Genomic DNA, 19,620 nt, shown 5'->3' on the forward strand with positions numbered 1-19,620 from the left:
CTTTGGGGCAACCATTTGATGGATTTAAATGCTGAAAAGGTATTTTACTTTCATACTACATTCATTTGTATGTTTTAGTTGAATTTGTTATAGATATTTTGTCGATGCGATTTGCCAGTATTTGAGTGCTTTTTGACACACATTCACCTAGGAAATACATATTTATGAAAGCGATTAAATAAACAACGTATAAATAATGCTTTCAAAACGTGCTATATGAAATAAATGTACATTATATATGAATTAAATGAGAGTTGCACTGTGTTACGTATATATATCATATTATGCGTACAATTTCAGCTTACTTTTAATGTTTTTAAAGTTCTAGCTGATATAATTCAGTCTTTTAACTGCAAAATCAGTATCTTAAAGACCAAAATGAATGTATAATCACTCGTATGTACCAGAGCCCTCTATAGTATAAGAGTTGGGACAAACGGTCTGGGGCGAGCGCGGAGCCGCCATTTTGGTTCCTACTTGCAAAGTGAAACTATAATAATACTATTGGAAATTGGGTTTATATGCAAAAGAAGAAAGCAATTTAAGCTTATTCCATGGTAGTATCAAATATATTAGGAATAAATACAAGCTCTGCGTTTTTTTAACGATTTGCGGCAGACCTGATTTAATTTCATTGGTTTGAGCTTCGTTTGCGGTTTACTAGTTCGTGCTTTAAATTGATCGTGACCCATTGTAAGAAGTATTTTTCGTACGTGAACGTGTTTTCTCGGCTTATGTTCCGACTTGAAGCTTGGTGGCAAGCGGCAATGTTATCCTGGCATCAGTGTTATCAAATACTTGGACAAGACTTTGTTCGAAACTTTGAATCATAGTAATCATGCAGATTTGGTCCGGAGAGATTTGTGTTCAAGATTTGTAACAATTTAATGGTAGTTAGTGATTTATGCCCCCCCAATTTAATCCAAGCATGATATTTTTTATCCTGAAAGATCACAAAATTTTCTTGCTCAGCAGAAAATGACAGACTTTTTTACTTTTTAGTTATTGAAATATGCAATGATTTGGCCAAGATGCATTTGACCTTAAACGCTTTATTCCTTTATATGAAGTTATTTCGCTTTTATCACTTTATAAAGTATTAAAGTTTATTTCTAATAAAGTTTGTTAGGGATTCTGCTGAAAATTTTGGTGAAGCATTTTTTTAAAATGAATATATTATTTCTATAATATGAAACATTTCTGTTGTTGAAGAACAGTCTGTTTGCTATAAATGCTACTGTTTGTAGTCTTTTATACAGCATATGAGTCTGATCCAATCTTTAATTTAGCAAAGAGTTAAATTTATTGGTTGAGGAATGACATCTATATGTGTTTAATGATCAAACAGGGGTATGTTGGAGGGAGCTCAGCCCCGTTTGTTCAAATTCTATGCCTTGTATTACCAGTGAAATATATATATCAAAAAGCCAGCACAACCTAAATATATATAAGAAAGCCGGCAACATTTTAATATATATGAGAAAGGCAGCAACAATTGTAATATACATCAAAAAGCCCAAATAGCTGAAATTATGGAGATATGCCTCTGTGATCTTATAAACCAAAACCTACAATTAAAATATCATCAACAAGTCTAGAAGAGAAGTAATGTTCTACTTTGAGCTACAGAAGTAGGGTACATTTGTACAATTCAATACCAAAAATATATTGTACTCAGCTGTTTCATTGAATATCCTAATTATAATTACTTCATTTTTAAATGATGAACTAAAAATACAAAATACAACATGGAAAATCATAAGAGTTTCTGTGATTTGGTGTAGTTGTTTTAGTATGGAAGTGGCTGAGAATTGAGAGGTTTGTAGATTGACCAATTTCAGAACATAATGAGAAATCATCTTCGATTAAAAGACAAGCTTTGGAGTAAGAAAACTATTGAAACTGCATCAGCACGAACTTTGCAATGTTATTTGGCCCAAAAATGTTTCTCTACTTGAGTCAGTTAATTGAACCTTATATCAAAAGCAGTTCAGCACAACAATCACCATACGCAATCAAATTTCGTAAGTTCGACGTAAAGGCATTTCTTTCATTTTTTTCGTAATCCTCGATTTATGCGATATGTAATGACATTTAGTAGCCTTCAACAATCAGTTATTACACACTTATCCATAAAAAAACGCAATATTATCTCAAAATACTGTATTACTAGCAGCAATTGCTATATAAACACAAGATAAAATTTCAAAACTAGGAACCAAAATGGCGGAAATTGATCAGGTGATTAATATTGCCCAATCAACGTAAGCTATACGGATAACAATAGATGTCCCAACTCTTATACTATAGAGGGCTCTGGTATGTACTCGTATGTTACTCGTATGTACTCGTATGTACTCGTGTGGTGTTTTAGTCACGATCTATTGCTCACAGCGTGACAGAAAAGCTGCACTTTTTGTAATGAATTGTAGCAACAGGAATGAATTCCTTCACATAGCTATGTTCTATAATCTATAGATGAATTATTGCAGAATTAACTCGAATTCTTCAGTCTAGCAGCCAAAATATTCGACATTTTGCAATGAACCATTCGAAATCCGACTAAATTTTTGCGGAAAATTAGATGACATCTATATTATAATATTCTGAGCTTGCAGAATTGTTGCCAAACTTGAACAATCAATAGTGAAGCAGATATGCGCTAAAAGTGTTCAATTTCTATTAAAAGTAGAAAAATTTGTATGGAGAAAGCTTATGTGGTGATGATTAAAACTTGATATTGCGCCATTTCAAGATGTTTGTTCTTAAAATAGCAATCATGTTGAACCTGAAGTCAAAATATTGTTTAAAATTGTTCAAAGAAATTTCGGCAAATGTCGAGCAAAGCAAATTGCTCTTAAATTTATCGATCAGTTTCGTTGTTATAATCAAATAGTTCGAATAATCGCTAAATAAGCGCTGACCAGAGTCACGCAGACTAAAAGTTGATAATATACGACGTTTGCGGTTCAACTCGCTACTAATTCTTTTCTTGCATCCAATTTGAATCAATAATGAGTCGAGTCAAGCGACTAATTTCACCTCACAAAGAACAGGACTGAGTTGCACGTGAACTCTGAACAAAAATGTTCCCGTGTCTCTTATTAAACACGAATTCTGAACAATCGGAGCTTGAAAAGGGTGTATACAAGACTGTTGATGTGAGTGGAAAGCAGTCCCAGAAATAGTAGCATTTTCATCCAACGTTTCTATAACGATAGGACTGTATTTTTTAACCATTTAAATTTGTCATCAATGCCTGTAGTGAAGGAGCATCCATTCGATTTAATATCTGCAGTTGTAGTTGGAATGCAAACTTTTCTGATTCTTGCTGATACGGGAACGACGTCTGTGTAAGTCGATGGAAGTTTGCCAATTAAGTTGGCGCAATTTTTTTACAAAATATTTGTAGGTGTTCGTTCTAAACCAGGATTATATATATATATGTTGAAACAAGGATATTGCAGTGCCGTCAAATAAAATCTTTGGCTTTCGTTGAGCTCTGGTTATGATCGATGTTGTCTACTGCAGCTGCTGCATGTAAACAGCCCAGACGTAGACTTGAATGACATGCTGCCATGTCCTCCTAATAACGGCGACATACTTTGTTACCAAGATCTGTGGAAACGCTCAATACTCTTCCGTACGAAATGGAGATTCCGATGCAGTGTCATGGCTTTCAGTCTTGGAATGCACAAATATTCCTACCTTACTTGTATTAAAATTCGCGCAGTACTAGAATTCGCGCAGCGCTGAGTGCGCGAATTTTAGTACTGTGCGAAATATAATCCGCGCGAAAAGCTTTGTAGTGTAACATGAGACATTCATTGTTGGTTATGCAAATCAGTTGTTTTATTAACGCATATACATATTGACATATGTTTTTAGTTATCCTGGTAACATTAAAAATCAAAAATGTCTTTATTTTCATCCTGTACAATTTCAGTCGGGATATTCTCGGGTTCTACGTAGTATTCCGTCACGAATGCCTGCATTTTGCTGTATATCCTAAAACTTGTATTGTTCTGCATGACTGTTAGGGTAATAGGAATCTCCAAGCCTCCTTGTGGTAATGGGGATCGACGAAATTTGATGTCACCCACACATGCTTCTATATTGCCCCCATATTCAAAAAAGAACTTGCAAAATCGGGAAATCTCTCGAGGCAAATGTCCGACCAGTGACAATGGTTCAATCTTGCCTCTGATTTTGGTAAACAGACCAATAGCATATGGGTCGAATAGCTTTCCTGATTCTGGTTTTATTATTAACTGCTGGTTGATTCTTGGAGCCCAGATTTTTCTGTATTCATGAAAACCTCGTGATACGCAAGCCAGAGAAAACGATGTCCCCTCGGGGCTCAGTTTCACTGAATTAGAATCATCCGTTCCTGAATCGTGGGTTTCCTGAAGCAAGCCATCAGATGCGTAATTTTCTTTCGCGTCGCACGCTTCACCTAAAGCAACACTCGAACGACTTTTCCATCCAGGATAGTTTTCAGATGCAGGGATTGAACACTTGATTCCTCAGTTACAAACAAATGATTGGCATTTTAGACAAGTGTATTTTTTCAAATCATTGCACACGATGCAAATGCTTTCCATTTCTCCAACACAATAGTCAATGATGAGTCACGTTTCTTTAGGTGTTAGATATGATGTTCTATTATTATTATACTGACTGATTTTACTTCCTTATTAACTAATTGCCAAATACGTCAAACGTTTCTGCAACACATATTCTACCGTTCAAGTATTGCCAACAGAAAACATTGTGCGGGAAATCAACGCACATGGCTCTGTTAAAATATTTCAAAAAGGTTTCCCAAGACGATATTTCGGTCGCGTCGTCTGACAGCAAATTAAATGCTGCTGAAGAAAATGCAGTAAAACAGCATTTATTTCTTGACGCTCCAGAACCAAAGAAAAGGAGGGGCAAATATGGAGCATATGATGCTTTTCAACGAGCAGAAATTGCAAAATGGGGAATTGTGCATGGAATAAGACCGGCGGCAAGAAAGTATTCCGTACCAGAGTCAACTGTTCGTGGACTTGTCAAATCGTACAATAAGGAACGAAAAGAGCGCACTGAACTCGAACAATTGCCAAGAAAACATCGTGGAGCAAAAACTTTGTTACCCGAGAACATCGATGAGAAAGTTATCGCCATGATCAAGAGCATGAGAACGGCCGGTTGTGTTGTCAATTACAACATTGCTATTTCCATAGCGAAGGGGATAGTACTGGCTAATGATCGGTCTTTGTTGAAAGAAAACGGAGGAACCCTAGAATTCCACTATACATGGTGCCAGTCAATTTTCAGAAGATTGGGTTTCAGTAAACGTAGAGCAACAACTGCAAAACAACCCGTATCACCTGGCTTCTTAAAAGAAATTCGCTTCACGTTTCATCGTTCTACTAAGGAAGTGGTTACCGCTTATGACGTTACCGACGATCTCATTATAAACATTGACCAGACCCCTCTCCCGTTTGTCCTCATCAGCAAATATACAATGGACAAAACTAACGAGAAGTTTGTGCCGATCAGTGATAGCGCCGTTTATCGCCAAATTACTGGAACATTCTCAGTCATCGCGTCGGGAAAGTTTCTGCCAATTCAACTAATCTACCAGGGGAAAACAGACCGGTGTCACCCTAAATTCAGATTTCCAAAAGAATTCCACGTTACCCACACGGAAAATCATTGGTCAAATGAAACGAAAGAAATTGAATTAGTCAATCGCATTCTTATCCCCTATGTTAAGCTAATTAGAGAAGAGCTTGGTTTTCGCGCAACAAAACAATAGGTTTTGATCGCTGATGTTTTTAAAGCACATTGGACTGATCTTTTGCAGCTTGTCGCAGCTTGTTGCTGATATTTTGCAGCTTGTTGCTCCTAAAATCGCCAAGTGCAGTGAAAAAAGAGAACCAATATCTCCGAGTGAGCGGCTCTCAGTTACTCTAAGATACTTGGTCACTGGAAACTCTCACGCTTCGCTGTCAAGCAATTTCCGTATACATCCTACAACTATCAGCCGTGTCATAAGAGAGACCACGGCAGCTATTTGGGATGTTCTTTCACCCATTTACGTTAAGTGTCCTGAAAGTGAAGTCGAATGGAAGAACATTGCGAAAGATTTTAATCGCAAATGGAATTTTCCACATTGCTTGGGGGCAATTGATGGCAAGCATATAGTCATGCAAGCTCTAGCAAGATCAGGGTCGAGTTTCTTTAATTATAAAAAAACTCACTCAATTATTCTTTTAGCAGTGTGCGATGCACAATACCGGTTCACCCTCGTAGATATAGGAAACTCGGGCAGAAATAGTGATGGAGGCGTTTTTTCTAGTAGTAATCTAGGATATGCAATAGAACATGATATTTTGCATCTACCCAGAAATGAGAAGATACCTGGATCAGAAAACAAATTTCCTTATGTTTTTGTTGGGGGCGAGGCATTCCGTTTGTCTGAGCAACTGATGAAACCCTACCCGCGCGAGGTACTCTCTTTGAAAGAGAGGATTTATAACTATCGTTTGTCTAGAGCTAGGAGGGTCATTGAAAACTCATTTGGCATAGCTGCTGCACGTTTCCGAATTTGGCGACGCCCCATTATTGGTAAAGTTGTCTTGGTCGTTTGTACAACAAAAGCAGTTGTGGCATTGCATAATTACTTGATGCATGGCAAATCTTTTGAGGCAAGTAAGTACGGTCCTCCAGGTTTTGCAGATACCGAAAACAGCTATGGATTTAAAAAAGGAGCCTGGCGCAACGAAGTAGAAGCATTTCATAGCACAGCTGGGTTGGCTGACATTCAACAACTTGGTTCTAATAAATACAGTAAAATAGCCAAGAGAATACGAGAAAATTTTTGTGATTATTTCATGTCTGAGGCACGGCAAGTACCATGGCAATTGAAGCATGTCACAGCAACACATGAATAATACAAGTTATCTTTAACTGGGTTTGACAATTGTTGGAGCATTCATTAATGAAACATGTACATATGAGTAAAGTAGAACATATATAATGTGTAGAAAGTTTGTAATTTCTTAAGTTTTAAGTATGCTAGTTTTCTAATAAACTTGTATAAAAATACCCACATATAACCAGAATTTTAATGCTCTAATCGTGATAAGGCCTTCAGAAAAAGCAACTGTAATTATAAATGACAAAACAACAAGCATCAGTTGAAAACCAATTTACCTTCAACAAAACACACTAGAATTAAATAAAACAAGAACTTAAACATCAAAATGGTATTTATAGTTCCAGTTAATGCAGTTATATAGCATGCAGTTAATCATTCATCATCAATGTCAAAGCTCATTAATACCTCTAAAAGTTTGATTCTAGCTCTCTTGTTCTTCTTAGATGAGAGTTGTTTTAAAGGTGCCACCAGACTTTTATAAAAAAGTAAATCAGAATCATTTGTGTCTTCACCAGATTTATTAATGTCTTTGACTATTGCTGCAGTAAGAGCTGCATTCAAAGGGTCATCATCTTCTTTTCGTTTGAGTTTTCGTTGAGGCTGCTATGATTTCTGAGGATGGTTTGGGCTTGGGTGATGGATTTCTCATTCCAGGTGCAGCAATTGCTATTTCATTGGAACTGCCTGAGGATACTTGAGTTAAATCAAATGGTGACGATGATCGACTATCTGATAGTCTGGGTACATTCACATTGCTTGTTGATTTTCTATTAGAAACACTATCTCTAAGGAAACTCAATTCAACAAAGAAGGCACATGTGGGTAACTTTTTTGCTTCTGCTCCAGATCGTGATTCCAATTCTCTCTTTTCAGACACTTTCGGAAATTTTCTCTTAACCTTTTGAACTCATTTTCTGCTTCAATTGCTGAAAACATATGGGTAAAATAACTAATTGTTGTCAAAAGCATACCAAGTCACAAATTTAAAAGAAAGCACAACACAACATGTGGTGTGCAATACTAATATTTTTATACACATCTGGTTTAATAGCAAAAAAATAAAAGCATCTGCAAATGAGTTTATGAACAAAATATCAATATCATCTGAAGTTTTGCTATGGACTTTACATAACTAGGACAAAACTAACAATATGGTTTTTTAGATGTAATGCTAGGTATGCAAACACACAGGTATAAACACATGAAATGGCATGTAACAAAGTAAAAACATGAGAGATTTTTCATTTCTGGTTACCACAATAAACATGATAAGCTTCCTGCTTGTCATTTGTCAAAGGATGCTTTGTCATTGATGCATATTTAGAGACTGTACCTTGCACATGGAGTTGCTCTGAAATTTTTAACCATGCTTGTTTCTTCATAACACTGTTCTTGAACCCTTTGGACTTCAAATCCCATAGGCAAGGATAATTCCTCACTTCATCAATCAAATTACTACTGAAGTGATTCTGACTTTGTAAAGAGTACTCGCTCTCTTCGTTATGTCCAAAATTGTCTATCGTATTATCACTGGTTTGGCTAAGCAGTTGCTGCTCCTTGGAAACATCTTCAGTCGCCGTCGTCTTCTGCATTATATCTTGATCCAATATATACGTGGATTCTTCAGATCCAGTAAATATTTGGCTACCATAATAATTGACATGCCGATTGCTTCTCTGAAAACTTAATAATTTTGTGAGCATCAATTCAGTATTATCCGCCATCTTGCTACTACCCAGGAGTCAATTTTTGTGGTATAATTTGATTGGCTAAAAAGTGAAACGGTATGAATTCCGCGGAAAAAAGTTGACTTGACTTCAACTTTTAAAATTGGAAAGCAGTACGGTGTGCATACCGTTTTGCGGTGCTACATTTTCTACTGCGCATGCCTGTACCGTTTGGCGTTTATCGTTTTCCGTCCTTACCGGGAAGTGGAAATCCAGCTTTAGGTTGGCAACGATCAGGTGGGAGCGCCGCATTGGAGGAACCACAACGAAAAGAGGATCCATTAGAACTGTAGCTAAACTTTTGTTTGACTTATAAAGTATATTGTTAGGCAATATCATTTACTACATTTTTTAGTTCTTGTTGGGATAGTGAACTTACGCTTTATTTTGAAGCCATTTTTGAGGCCACCCAATCGCTTTTTTGATGAATATTGAGGTATTTCTTAATAAAGAAAGCTCAATATAAATGCGTTAATTATTAATAGTTCTTTTGAACAAACCAAAAAGAACGAGCACATAAAACTACTTGCGCGAATTTAAAGCTGCGCGAATAATTGTCAACAAAGTGCGCGAAATTAAATCGCGCGAATTTAAAGCTGAGCGAAAATGAGTACGACTCGAATTTTAATACAAGTAAGGTATGTAGATTGGAAGAGCTAGGAGCTTCATGCGATTTGTTTCTCCGTTTCCGCTTAACTTCTTCTTGCCAACGACGGTGGTAAGTATTAAGTTGCACCAATTGAGCGATAGTCAAAGCTACTTGTTCATTGGATGATTCTTCGTCTCGATTAGCTATGCTTGGTCTATAAAGAATCATGCTGACAAGGAATAAAAGGATTCTGGGACAGAATACGCTTGACAATTTCGCTCAAAAGTTCTGTTGCTTCAGGGCAACAATCACCGAACACGATGGAGCTTGGTCAGCGAAAAAATTCATGCAACAAAGGGTTAAAAGCGCACTCAGTGTCAAAAATGTGTTTACGGACGATTGGCGATGTTTTCATTATATTCATTGATCGTCACACCAAGGTTGGAAAAAGAGATCGAAAGATTTGTTGCCCTTTTGTTTCATCAAAAACAAGTGAATGATGTAAATACAGCACGTCATAACATTTCCGACTTGGAAAGTATTGTGACCAAGAATGTGTTAAGGAAACACCTAAAGAGAGTTGCGTATCTTGCTGCAATTTGGAGGAAAGCTTTAAATTCCCTCACTGATAGTCCTGTCGTAGCTGAACGTGGCTTGCTTGTTGAAGATGATGGGAATGTCTCAATAAATTGGATAAATTTAAAACCCACCCCAGGTGGGATTCTTAAAAATGTTAAATGGCATGTAAGATGGGATGGACATGAAATAAATGATCTTGTCACAAGGTCTACTTGTATTGCGCTAGCGTTTGTCAGTGCAATCAATGCGCAAACGCATTTCATGAAAATGACGAAAGTGACTCGATCTGAGCAGTTTTATGCCGATGATATCGATGAAAATCATTACGATGATGAAGAGTAAGCTCACTGGTTGAGAAGCATTCCCCATAATTATTGACACGTAAGTCATGACTTCAGAAACAATGCATCACATTGTAATCTTTTTAATTTTAATCACACAGACTTATTGCGATTATAATTGCTCTCAGTTCAAAGAGAACTAACCCTCAATTAATATTTTTCGTGGATAAAGTCATATTAATAGAGTAAAACAAAAGTGTTAGTAACAGACAGGAGACAAAAATGTCTAAAATGCTGAATCAGCACAATTTCTCATTCATGTGCACAGTTATGATTGGGGGTAATTGGGGGTAGGGAGTGTTGTAGTAATTTAATTTATGACAGACGACGGCCTAAAGCAGTAATATGAAAGCTAAGATGTTCTTTTGTTCTTTTTAACCATCAAATACTATCATATGAAGATTCATTCTCAAAAAATTGAAACTCGATGAAACTGATAATCAAGGAAATTCGAGTATTTTATTACCATTTTTTTCATACAACATGAAGTATTGTGCTACGAGTTACCATTTTACTATAAGCTACATGGGCACAAATTTGCCTTCAGGTGTTAATTGTTTAACAAGTGACGATAAACAATGATTGCACCTACGGTAGTTCCTCTTCCTTCGTGTGTAGGATATAAGAAATAAAAGCGTATGAAGAAGTTTCCAATCACATTTCAAACAAGACAAGAACTAGTCCCATAAAGAATAAAGATGGCATACCAACAACATTCGAGCCAGCTCCGCTATCGTTCTGTGGATATGCAGAAATTTAGAAGAAATAAGTGAGTCACACAAGTATATATTCACCTACATACAGTTGCATGCAGAATGATTGATGGAGGATAAACCTGAGTACAATCCAGTATTACCTTGTTATAGGTTACACGGAGTTCAGCCGACTGAAGTTTAACCCAGTAAGTACGATAATCCTTCACGACGGTGGCATAGAAAGATATATTACCTGATAAACCTTTTGGTGGCTCCCAATCGAAAGTCAACGTTCTTACATTAAGGCGAGCGGAGTGAGTGACAGCGCTCTATAACAGAAGATGAAAGATCAATAGATACAGATGCTCTCAGCTCTTTTCCTAAAAAATGATGCACATTTTAAAAAGTCTGCTCTTTTTTCCAGCGATAACTTGAACAATATTCAAGGATATTAAGAAATCCTTGCACTTTTGTGGACGTTTTCATAAGTCGTTTGACCTTTTGCAGGTTATACCTATTTGCTACAATTTTAGCAAAAACAATTAAAAGCACGGCCGTGACATAGATGTATAAATGATGAATTTGAAATTGCATATTTTGTCCTTTGAGACTTGAGCGATATAATCTACAAAAAATAACTGGGCAAAGATTTTTCCAAAAGTTTGTAACAAATCTAATATTTGTAATCAGAAAGGTAAGATACTAAACAAATAAAGTAATTATAAGTCGTATTAAAGATACAAAATGAAATGACCTATAAAAATAAGCTTAATCAGTACTAAAATTTACAAAAGATGGCGTCGTATTTTATATAGACTATTATAGTTATTATGGAGTTCACTGTTGATATAACATGGGTTGCAACGTTACTGCGGTGCCTTAATAGAGTTCTTTTACGTGTGTTTTCATTACAACAATATTCAAATGTTGAAGCAGCATTGGAAGAGCAGAGATGGCAGTTCAGGAAGAAAACAAGCAGAAAGATGAGGGGATGAAAACATTGTGTTGGCTAATAACACATAGGTTAGTAGAGCATCCTACAAAACCATGCATTGCGTGACGCAATGAAGTTGGATCCCGTTTGACCCTATATTCAGCCACTTATAAAGATTGAAGAAGCTTCGTTGGACAATATTGTACGTCACGTGCGGTGCAACGTGTTTGGCTGAGTAAAAAAGGGAAGTATAGAAAACGGCAAGGTATCAAAGCTTTGATAATTTCGTAGAGGTTGGTAGCAATCAAAGAAGACGGTATATCTACATACGCATAAGCGAGTTGCCTAGACACGTAGGTACGTAGCCTCATGACAGCGTAGTTATGTTGACTTTAAAGAGGCATTTAGGCTGAAGGTACTTTAAAACCTATGATAGATTTGCTCTGACGTTGAAGCTGCATCGGTATACGGCATGGCTATATACACTTTTGATTCGTTGGGTATTCTAAACCTATTCCCTGGAGAATGATTTACTTATTAAACGACCGAGAGTTCTTAATAGTGTAATTAAGGCCCAGTTCAAACGTCGCATTTTACATGCGCCGAATCAAATGCGAGAATTATGTGCATGTAAAATGCGACGTTTGAATCAATTAAATTCAACGGATTTTAATTTAATGCGACTTTAGTCGCATATTCGACTGAGTTAGTCGAATATTCGACGGAAATTCGATGTTGATTCAAACGTCGCATTTTACATGAGCCGAATTTAATGCATAATTTATTTTAAGATATTTCTAAGCAAAAATCAATTATTTCCATGCTAAATGCCATGCGCAAAGTTGTAAAAACATGGCGGCGGCGAGTGTTGGTAACGGCCCTTGTATTTCGTGCACAAGTTTAACAAAATACACTTGTTTAAAGTGCAAAAAATTTATATGTACAAGGAAAGTTTCCTCGAGATACACGAAATGTTTTTTTGAATCGAAGATCAGAATAAATACTCCAAACTTTCTTCCAACAGCCGGAATTTCTATCTTGTCTTCGACATGATCGATAAGGAGGGCTACGTATGAAGGCTTTTTTTGACCAATTAACGGTAGAAAAACATGGGAAATTTGCAGAAGCTGCCGTCTCGTTTACAATAGTTTATTTGCTGTAACATGCATCAATATTCGTCTTTTCCTATTAACACGAATCATATTTGAAATGCATAAACTCAACATTTTTCTGTTCGCCATTTTAGGAAATTAGTACAAGAAAATGAATAAACTGTGAAAAAGTGGAAGCATAACTATAATAAATGCGACTATTAAATTCGACGTCTGAATCAAACTACGCATAAAACTATTTTAGTCGACTAAAACTCAGATTTGATTCGGCGCATGTAAAATGCGACGTTTGAACCGGGCCTAACATGTCAACTAACGGCATAATATCAGATTACCTTGCATGCTTCTTGATTTCTAAACGCAACTTTAGATCTCAGTGGTGAAAACATGCAATTTTTATCCGTTATTTTTATATTGATTAGCAGTGTTTACACTCTTTTTACACTCAACAAAATACAGAGTTAGAGTATACAAAAAGTTTTAGTCTTAAGAGGAGCGCAAAGCAACTTTAAAATTTAGCTATTATGCAAATATTATCAGTACCTTACTGTTACCACAATTCACGAACTTTGTATTTTCTGGTAGTGATGATTCTGAAAACATCCCGATTGCCGTGTTTTCACCAACTTGCCTTGCTTGAAGAAGAAATCCTTTAATATACTCACTCAAACTTTCGATGGATACATTGATTTTTGTGTCATTATAGAATGTTTTATCAACTTTAACATGATATGGACTATTAACTGTTTGAGACGGAACATCGTGTCTTGGCATCATACTCACGCATTGCGAGTCAGGAGCACCGTCAGAATGACATCTAGCTACATGGAATAGAGTTAAAAAGAGAAAAATGATTACAGAAACTGACATTTGTAGCTTATGCTCGATGAATTTTTTTATGTTTAGCGTCGATGACAAATGCTAATAATTTATGATCGTAATTATAAACATCTGTCATTCGTTTTTAACATTTGCATATGTATATTATCATTGCACACATCTCGTTAGAAAAATGTCCGGCAGGGTTTCCTTTGTCAACGATCGAAGCAACATCGGGACTAAATATTTTTTGTGAAAATTACATAAATATGTTGTACATGAACTTTGGTGGCAATTAAATCAAATTCTTTAATTTGGTTCTCAAAATATTCTGCATCTTTCTATAAACGACTGCATGGAAATACCGACCAACTTTTAGTTGGAACATTTGAAGACACCTGTTTATGACAACTGATTATCATTAGTCTAGTATAATATAATCAGGGCCAGATTATTAAAGAAAGGGCGTTGTGGGCGTTCGTCAGGGGCCCCGCGCTAAGCAAATATTTCAATGGAAATATTGCCTTTGTGTGGCAAGAAAAATGCAAAAACCACATCACAGAAGATAGGATTTTGTTTTTAAATAAAACTTCATATAACAGACAAAATTTCGAGTGCTTCCATTTGATGTCAACTTGGCGTTATTACAGACTATGAATGAGATGAAATTTTATGTCAGTAAAATGCATTGTATGAAACGTTGGGCTCGTCATTGTTCAAAAACAACTTTTGTATAAAACGCTTTAGTGGAAACATTCTTAGTAAATATCGCAATTTTTATTAGAGGGTGTTTACATGAATCCGGAATGACTTTCAATCCCGATCGAAACGTGATGTCAATCCGTGTTTACATGAAACTAATTGTTGTTTTTCTTCGCACTCATTTTAACCCATTTAGCCTCTTTATTTGCTTACGAGCTTCAATTTGCCGGAAGACAATACCCATGCCACATGCGTGCTTCGTCATTAATCACAATATCATTCCAGAATGAAATTCAATTCGCGTTTACATGAGATAACAAGTAAATTTCGATCCGGAATGAAATTTCGATCCGGAATGAAACTAGGAATAAACTCGATCCGGATCGAGTTGTGACTCATTCCGGATTCATGTAAACATGCAATAGGATTTCTTTTAAAGTGGAATGAGTTCATTCCGGATCGAAACTCATTCCGGATTCATGTAAACACCCCCTTACACCTAACTTTTTTGTTTCTAAAACATAAAAAATTATCAATTTTTCTGCAGTTTTGGGGATAAAGGATGTCAGTTGGGGAGGGGATAGCTTTTGGAGCGCCAGGGGCCGTGCGAAAGCTTGATCCGCCCCTGAGTATAACATCACGTGCTAAGCACGTTCACCAAAATATCTGTCAATTTCCAGTTCTTAATAACCTGTTAAAAATAGGACACCTGCTCTCTAAAAGCTATGTTGTACTTACATGCAGTATTACACATATTTCAATATAGTTCAAGTAAAAATATTAAAACAGAAAGAAGTGTTAAAAGTAATATTGTTCGACCTTGAATATGAACTAGCAATGATAATCGCTCTTCCATATGCTTCTGCGGTAATTCTCGTAAAACCTTTTTATAATGATGTTTCAACAGATATCCTGAATTAGCCTATACTTACCAACTATCAAAATACTTGACAGACATATACTGCACCCACATACAAACAAATCAAAATAAAGGTTACAATTAACTGAAACCTTCATTAAAAACTAAAAACCATACATATAACCAACAGATAAACAGCCGTCTTTTGACGACAAATCACTGTTGCTAAAATTTTCATACAGACTGTAGAAGAACGAGTGCTGGCGACTTACCAACATGCATTATTTTTTTGGTTCCGCTACGTAGACGATAAATCACAGCACTACACGCAGATAAGATTAATGACTTGCACATTCACATCAACAAACCAAGAAGCCATACACAATTTACCAAAGATTTAGATTTCAAATTAAACGGAACTCTTCAAGTTTCTTAACTGTTTGGCAAAACACGACAATCTAAAACTACGAACCAAAGTTTACAGGTAGTTAATAACCTTTTTATGCAAACTTTTCACTGCTGTTTTAACAGTAACTATCATAACTATAATACTCGTTCAAAGCGAAATATCCGCAAATCATTCGCACATAGAAGATGGGGCACTGGATAACAATAAATTTTGCAGCGGACGTTTGGAATGCCTTACCCCTTTCCCTAAGAGATGTGCCCACCTTAAGCCAATTTAAGCGTGGTATCAAGAAAGCACTATTTTAATTAGTTTTGTTTTTCGCGTGTTAATTTTCAAATGATGTAGTTTTATCTTCATATTTTTCGATTTGTATTCTTTTTCTTTTTCTTTTTAAGTAGTTATATTATATTTATTTACTTTTAGAGGACCCCTCTGTAAACAACTTTTAGTGATGTTGGCATCCTCAAAAAAGATTAGCTGTTATTATTATTACTTCTTTTGAATAGTATCTGAACAGCATTGATTATCGTAAACATGCAGTGTTGCAATTGAAAATCATCGCAAAAGATGTTTCGGGAAAAACATGAAAAAGGTGGAAGTGAAACTTGAAGAGATACATGAAAATTTGAACAAAAAACAGAACTTTAATCATGTGAGATTAGTAAGGACTAATGTAAGAGAACAAAAAGCAGCAATTCTCAAGCAGTATAGCAAAAGCAAAGCAACTGTTTTTTTTGATGAGTTGCATCAGCGGATGAAGACAAAGGAAATGGAAAGGGAGCTCTTGAAGTTGAAAAACGAATGGACGAAAAAGGAAAAGATGTAAAACGAGAGTGAAAATGAATTGATTTTCATGCACAAAAGGAAAAGTAAAGGAGTTGAACACTTTGAAAACATTCTAAACAAGACGGATGACAGAAGAGAGGAGAGGGAAAAATGAGAGAAGTGTATCATATAGTTTTGCCAGATAAAAGGACACTCAATGATATCATAAAATCGTATAGGACTGAATTTACTTAGCTGAAACATTCCAAAGACGATAAATTTGAAGGAAATATAACACATAATTAAGATATTTAAGAAGATATACCTGAAAGTCATGTATTACACATGATATTACACCTAATCATAGTTGAAGGAAACCGATTGGAATGAAAATTGAAAATATTTATCGCATGATTTTTGCTAGATGCATAAATTTTAAAAGATAATACTCCACTTACTACAAGTGATAGCTGCAAGGGAAACAACATCGCTATCCGCCTCAATGTACACATTATTCATTGATCGACAGATTTCATTTTGTCGCTCAAAATGTCGTTTTGAACACTGCATAGAACATTAATATTTGCCATGGACTTACTCAATTGTTTAAAATGAAATTTCGCAACACTTTTATTCGATGATTAAAATTATTCCCTGCGCTGATCCCGATATTAATGAATTTCCTGTGTCTTTGTGATCGGTCAATAGGCCTCTTCAACTACACTAAGAGCTTAAGCAAGTCAGGCCACCCATTTATGAGTCAAGTTACCAGATTTGGTAAAAATGAGGGTACTGTTAAGTTTTATCGCTTTTTACAGCGAAACATGTGATTAGTAAAAAAAATCGCAGAAAGCTGAACTTGGACTTCTACAGAAAACTTTGCTAATGTTGAGCAGTCTCCAAGAAGATAGACGATCAGATTTGGAAATTGATTTGAAAAATTGTGGTTTCTTGGTAAAATGTATACGTAAGTTACGTAAATTACATGACTTATAATAGATCTGCCACTGACTATACGTGTACTCATACAAAAAGACTCTAAAGGTGACTGAAAAATATTTATATATAATTATATTATTATAGTACTGATAGATGACTATATTTATTATTTATTACGAATACAACTTATACCATATATATATCCGTTTCGTAATTTAATTATGCAATCATTAAAAATATTGATTTGTTAAGAAATTCTCATGAATTATTATATGTGAATCCACAGGAAAGTCCTTGTGCGGAATGTAGTGCTTGTCATTTAGTTGAATAGTATGAATGTAATACATCATTAAGTTATATCGCCACCATTTTGTTTCTATTTTAAATCCAAATCCCAGAGTTAATCCGTAATCTTCACCGCCAAAAGCCTTATTCCGGTGACTCTACTTCCAACAACAATCGGTAGAAACACGATCATTGACTTAGGATTTGCATTTAAAACTTTAGCCGAATTTTTTTTATTTTCATTATTTTTAAAGGGAACATATTTGTCATTAATATGATGGACTTTAGTTGACGGAACGAGAGCGCACGTAAATTTTGATGTAATCGGTTTCTACTTCTGTTGAATACCAGGACCCGATTGAGTATATTGACAACGGACGGTATTTTCCTGGAATGTGCAGTCCGATACCAATCGCTTGGTCTTTATTGGGACAGCCTGCCAAAAGATCAATAAAGTTGTATTAATCTTAATATCAAGTTGTGTATCATCTTAAACTTAATATAAGGAACTTCTACATTGTACGTTGAACATGCTGCATTGGTGAGTGACCATAGATGCCAAGGTTCAAATTTGGCCATGCGTGAGATTGCTCACGGTCCAACAAGTCTAAAACTTGGGTTCGGGGCATTTCTTGGAATAATAATAATACGTTAGTGTCCAACTACAGTTATAGAGTCCCTTATGAGCCATAAAAAATCTTTCCTTTTAAAAGGGTGAGATAGAATTTCACTATCGACCTCTAAGGTCATGAAAAATTTGTTAGGTACTACACATATTTTACAATCTTCGAGAAACAGAAAGCCTTATTATATTAAAAATTGAGCAGAGTTAAAGGCAATCAATAATACAATTTATAGAAAGCTGTTTTCAAAAACTGTTAAAACATTTTGCGACTGCCATGTGTGATTTTGCTATATTTTAAATTTTCTTTTTTGTAACTTTATTTTTTCGTGTGGAATACATCGTATTATGAGACTTGATGCTGAATCGTGTGTCATAAGCCTATAACACGTGAGACTTGGCATGTATGAGTGACCTAGATAAACCGTTAGATGTTTGTAGATGTAGATCATCTAGGTTTCGAGAGTCCCGAGAAGGACTTCCAGTTGGTGTTGGTGTTGAATGACTTTTGACAACCTAAGCGGAAGTCATTTTCAGTGTGAAGATGACGACCGCTAGGGTTGTCGAAGCGTCAGTCAACATTAACTCTAACAGTCCTTTCCAGTACTCAACTAACATGGACGATCTACATGTACAAACATCTAAAGATACTTCCGGATTCAAACCGTTCAATTTACCAGGTAAACAGTCTTGATTTTTTCGAAATGTAGTGCCGATGTTAAAAGAATCGATTTGATATTTGATATTTCTTTAGCAATTCAATCAACTTCGTCAGCAAGATGTATTTATTTTACTGATGTTATTTGATATAACTTTCGCCAAACACCCACCTTTTTTCTTCAGGCTAACAATTCCAAAGCGTGCGCGCAAAGATGTCGAGTTGTAATGATCCCCAACGTTAAAGCCCGCTTCGTAGCAGCCTGGGACAAAGTTAAACTTTGTTGTGTAATTGTAATTTTTGATACCTTTCAACCATTCTTGGGAAGACAAGTTCAATTTTTTTTTCTCAAAAAACAGACTACGCATCGAAGGAGCCTTAACTGAAATATTATAATGGATGCCACCGGCCATGACACACACTTCGTTGACATATGTGCTCCAAAACATAGGATTAAATGCTGTTTGATACGGTCCTTTTGATGTCCACATAGCAGAATTGTAAGAAGTATCCTAATAAAGAAAGTAATTTTCTGATCAAAAAATGCTTACTTCCTCAGCCAATAGTGAGGATGAATATAAACACGCATATGCAATGCCAACGCCAACATTACAAAAAAAAAAAACATTGAGAAAACTGTAAATGATCTAATAA

The 19,620-nt window shown here is 35.7% G+C and overlaps 3 protein-coding genes and 2 long non-coding RNA genes across 13 annotated transcripts in view; 2 read left to right on the forward strand and 3 right to left on the reverse strand.

Moving 5' to 3' along the window:
* Positions 1-16,834, forward strand: LOC124447461. The gene is made up of 2 exons (XR_006948732.1): positions 1-39; positions 16,121-16,834. It is a non-coding gene; the product is annotated as an uncharacterized LOC124447461 (long non-coding RNA).
* Positions 8,133-19,620, reverse strand: part of LOC124447453 (5-hydroxytryptamine receptor 2A-like) — a 26,353-nt gene continuing 14,865 nt past the window's right edge. For 2 of the 8 annotated variants that reach the window (XM_046998392.1, XM_046998394.1), the window contains one exon: positions 17,391-17,829. In XM_046998392.1, coding sequence (XP_046854348.1) covers positions 17,802-17,829 — 28 coding nt within the window. In that variant the 3' untranslated portion in view covers positions 17,391-17,801. Of the gene's footprint in view, positions 8,331-9,018; positions 9,275-17,390; positions 17,830-18,588; positions 18,950-19,201; positions 19,286-19,620 lie in introns of those variants that run through there. The other 6 variants (XM_046998376.1, XM_046998391.1, XM_046998397.1 and 3 more) reach the window with 6 other exon arrangements.
* On the reverse strand, positions 10,608-13,778 carry LOC124447457 (putative defense protein). 2 transcript variants are annotated; one of them, XM_046998402.1, is made up of 3 exons: positions 13,452-13,778; positions 11,024-11,191; positions 10,608-10,905 (listed from the first exon to the last, which is right to left on the reverse strand). In XM_046998402.1, exons 1-3 carry the CDS (start codon positions 13,776-13,778, stop codon positions 10,822-10,824), a joined length of 579 nt encoding a protein of 192 aa, XP_046854358.1. In that variant the 3' UTR covers positions 10,608-10,821. The 2 variants fall into 2 exon arrangements, with proteins under 2 accessions (XP_046854358.1, XP_046854359.1); XM_046998403.1 differs by having other exon boundaries at positions 10,827-10,905; positions 11,116-11,191.
* On the forward strand, positions 11,187-14,040 carry LOC124447459. Its single transcript, XR_006948730.1, has 2 exons — positions 11,187-11,885; positions 13,615-14,040. It is a non-coding gene; the product is annotated as an uncharacterized LOC124447459 (long non-coding RNA).
* LOC124447455 overlaps positions 17,391-19,620 on the reverse strand; it is a 7,373-nt gene continuing 5,143 nt past the window's right edge. The window contains exons 6-7 of the mRNA XM_046998401.1: positions 19,139-19,478; positions 17,391-18,122 (exon numbers count right to left, since the gene is read on the reverse strand). Of these exons, the coding sequence (XP_046854357.1) occupies positions 17,971-18,122; positions 19,139-19,478 (492 nt within the window). The 3' untranslated portion in view covers positions 17,391-17,970. The remainder of the gene's footprint in view (positions 18,123-19,138; positions 19,479-19,620) is intronic.

This window comes from Xenia sp. Carnegie-2017, unplaced genomic scaffold (assembly GCF_021976095.1).
Source record: "Xenia sp. Carnegie-2017 unplaced genomic scaffold, XeniaSp_v1 HiC_scaffold_22, whole genome shotgun sequence".
NCBI lineage: Eukaryota > Metazoa > Cnidaria > Anthozoa > Malacalcyonacea > Xeniidae > Xenia > Xenia sp. Carnegie-2017.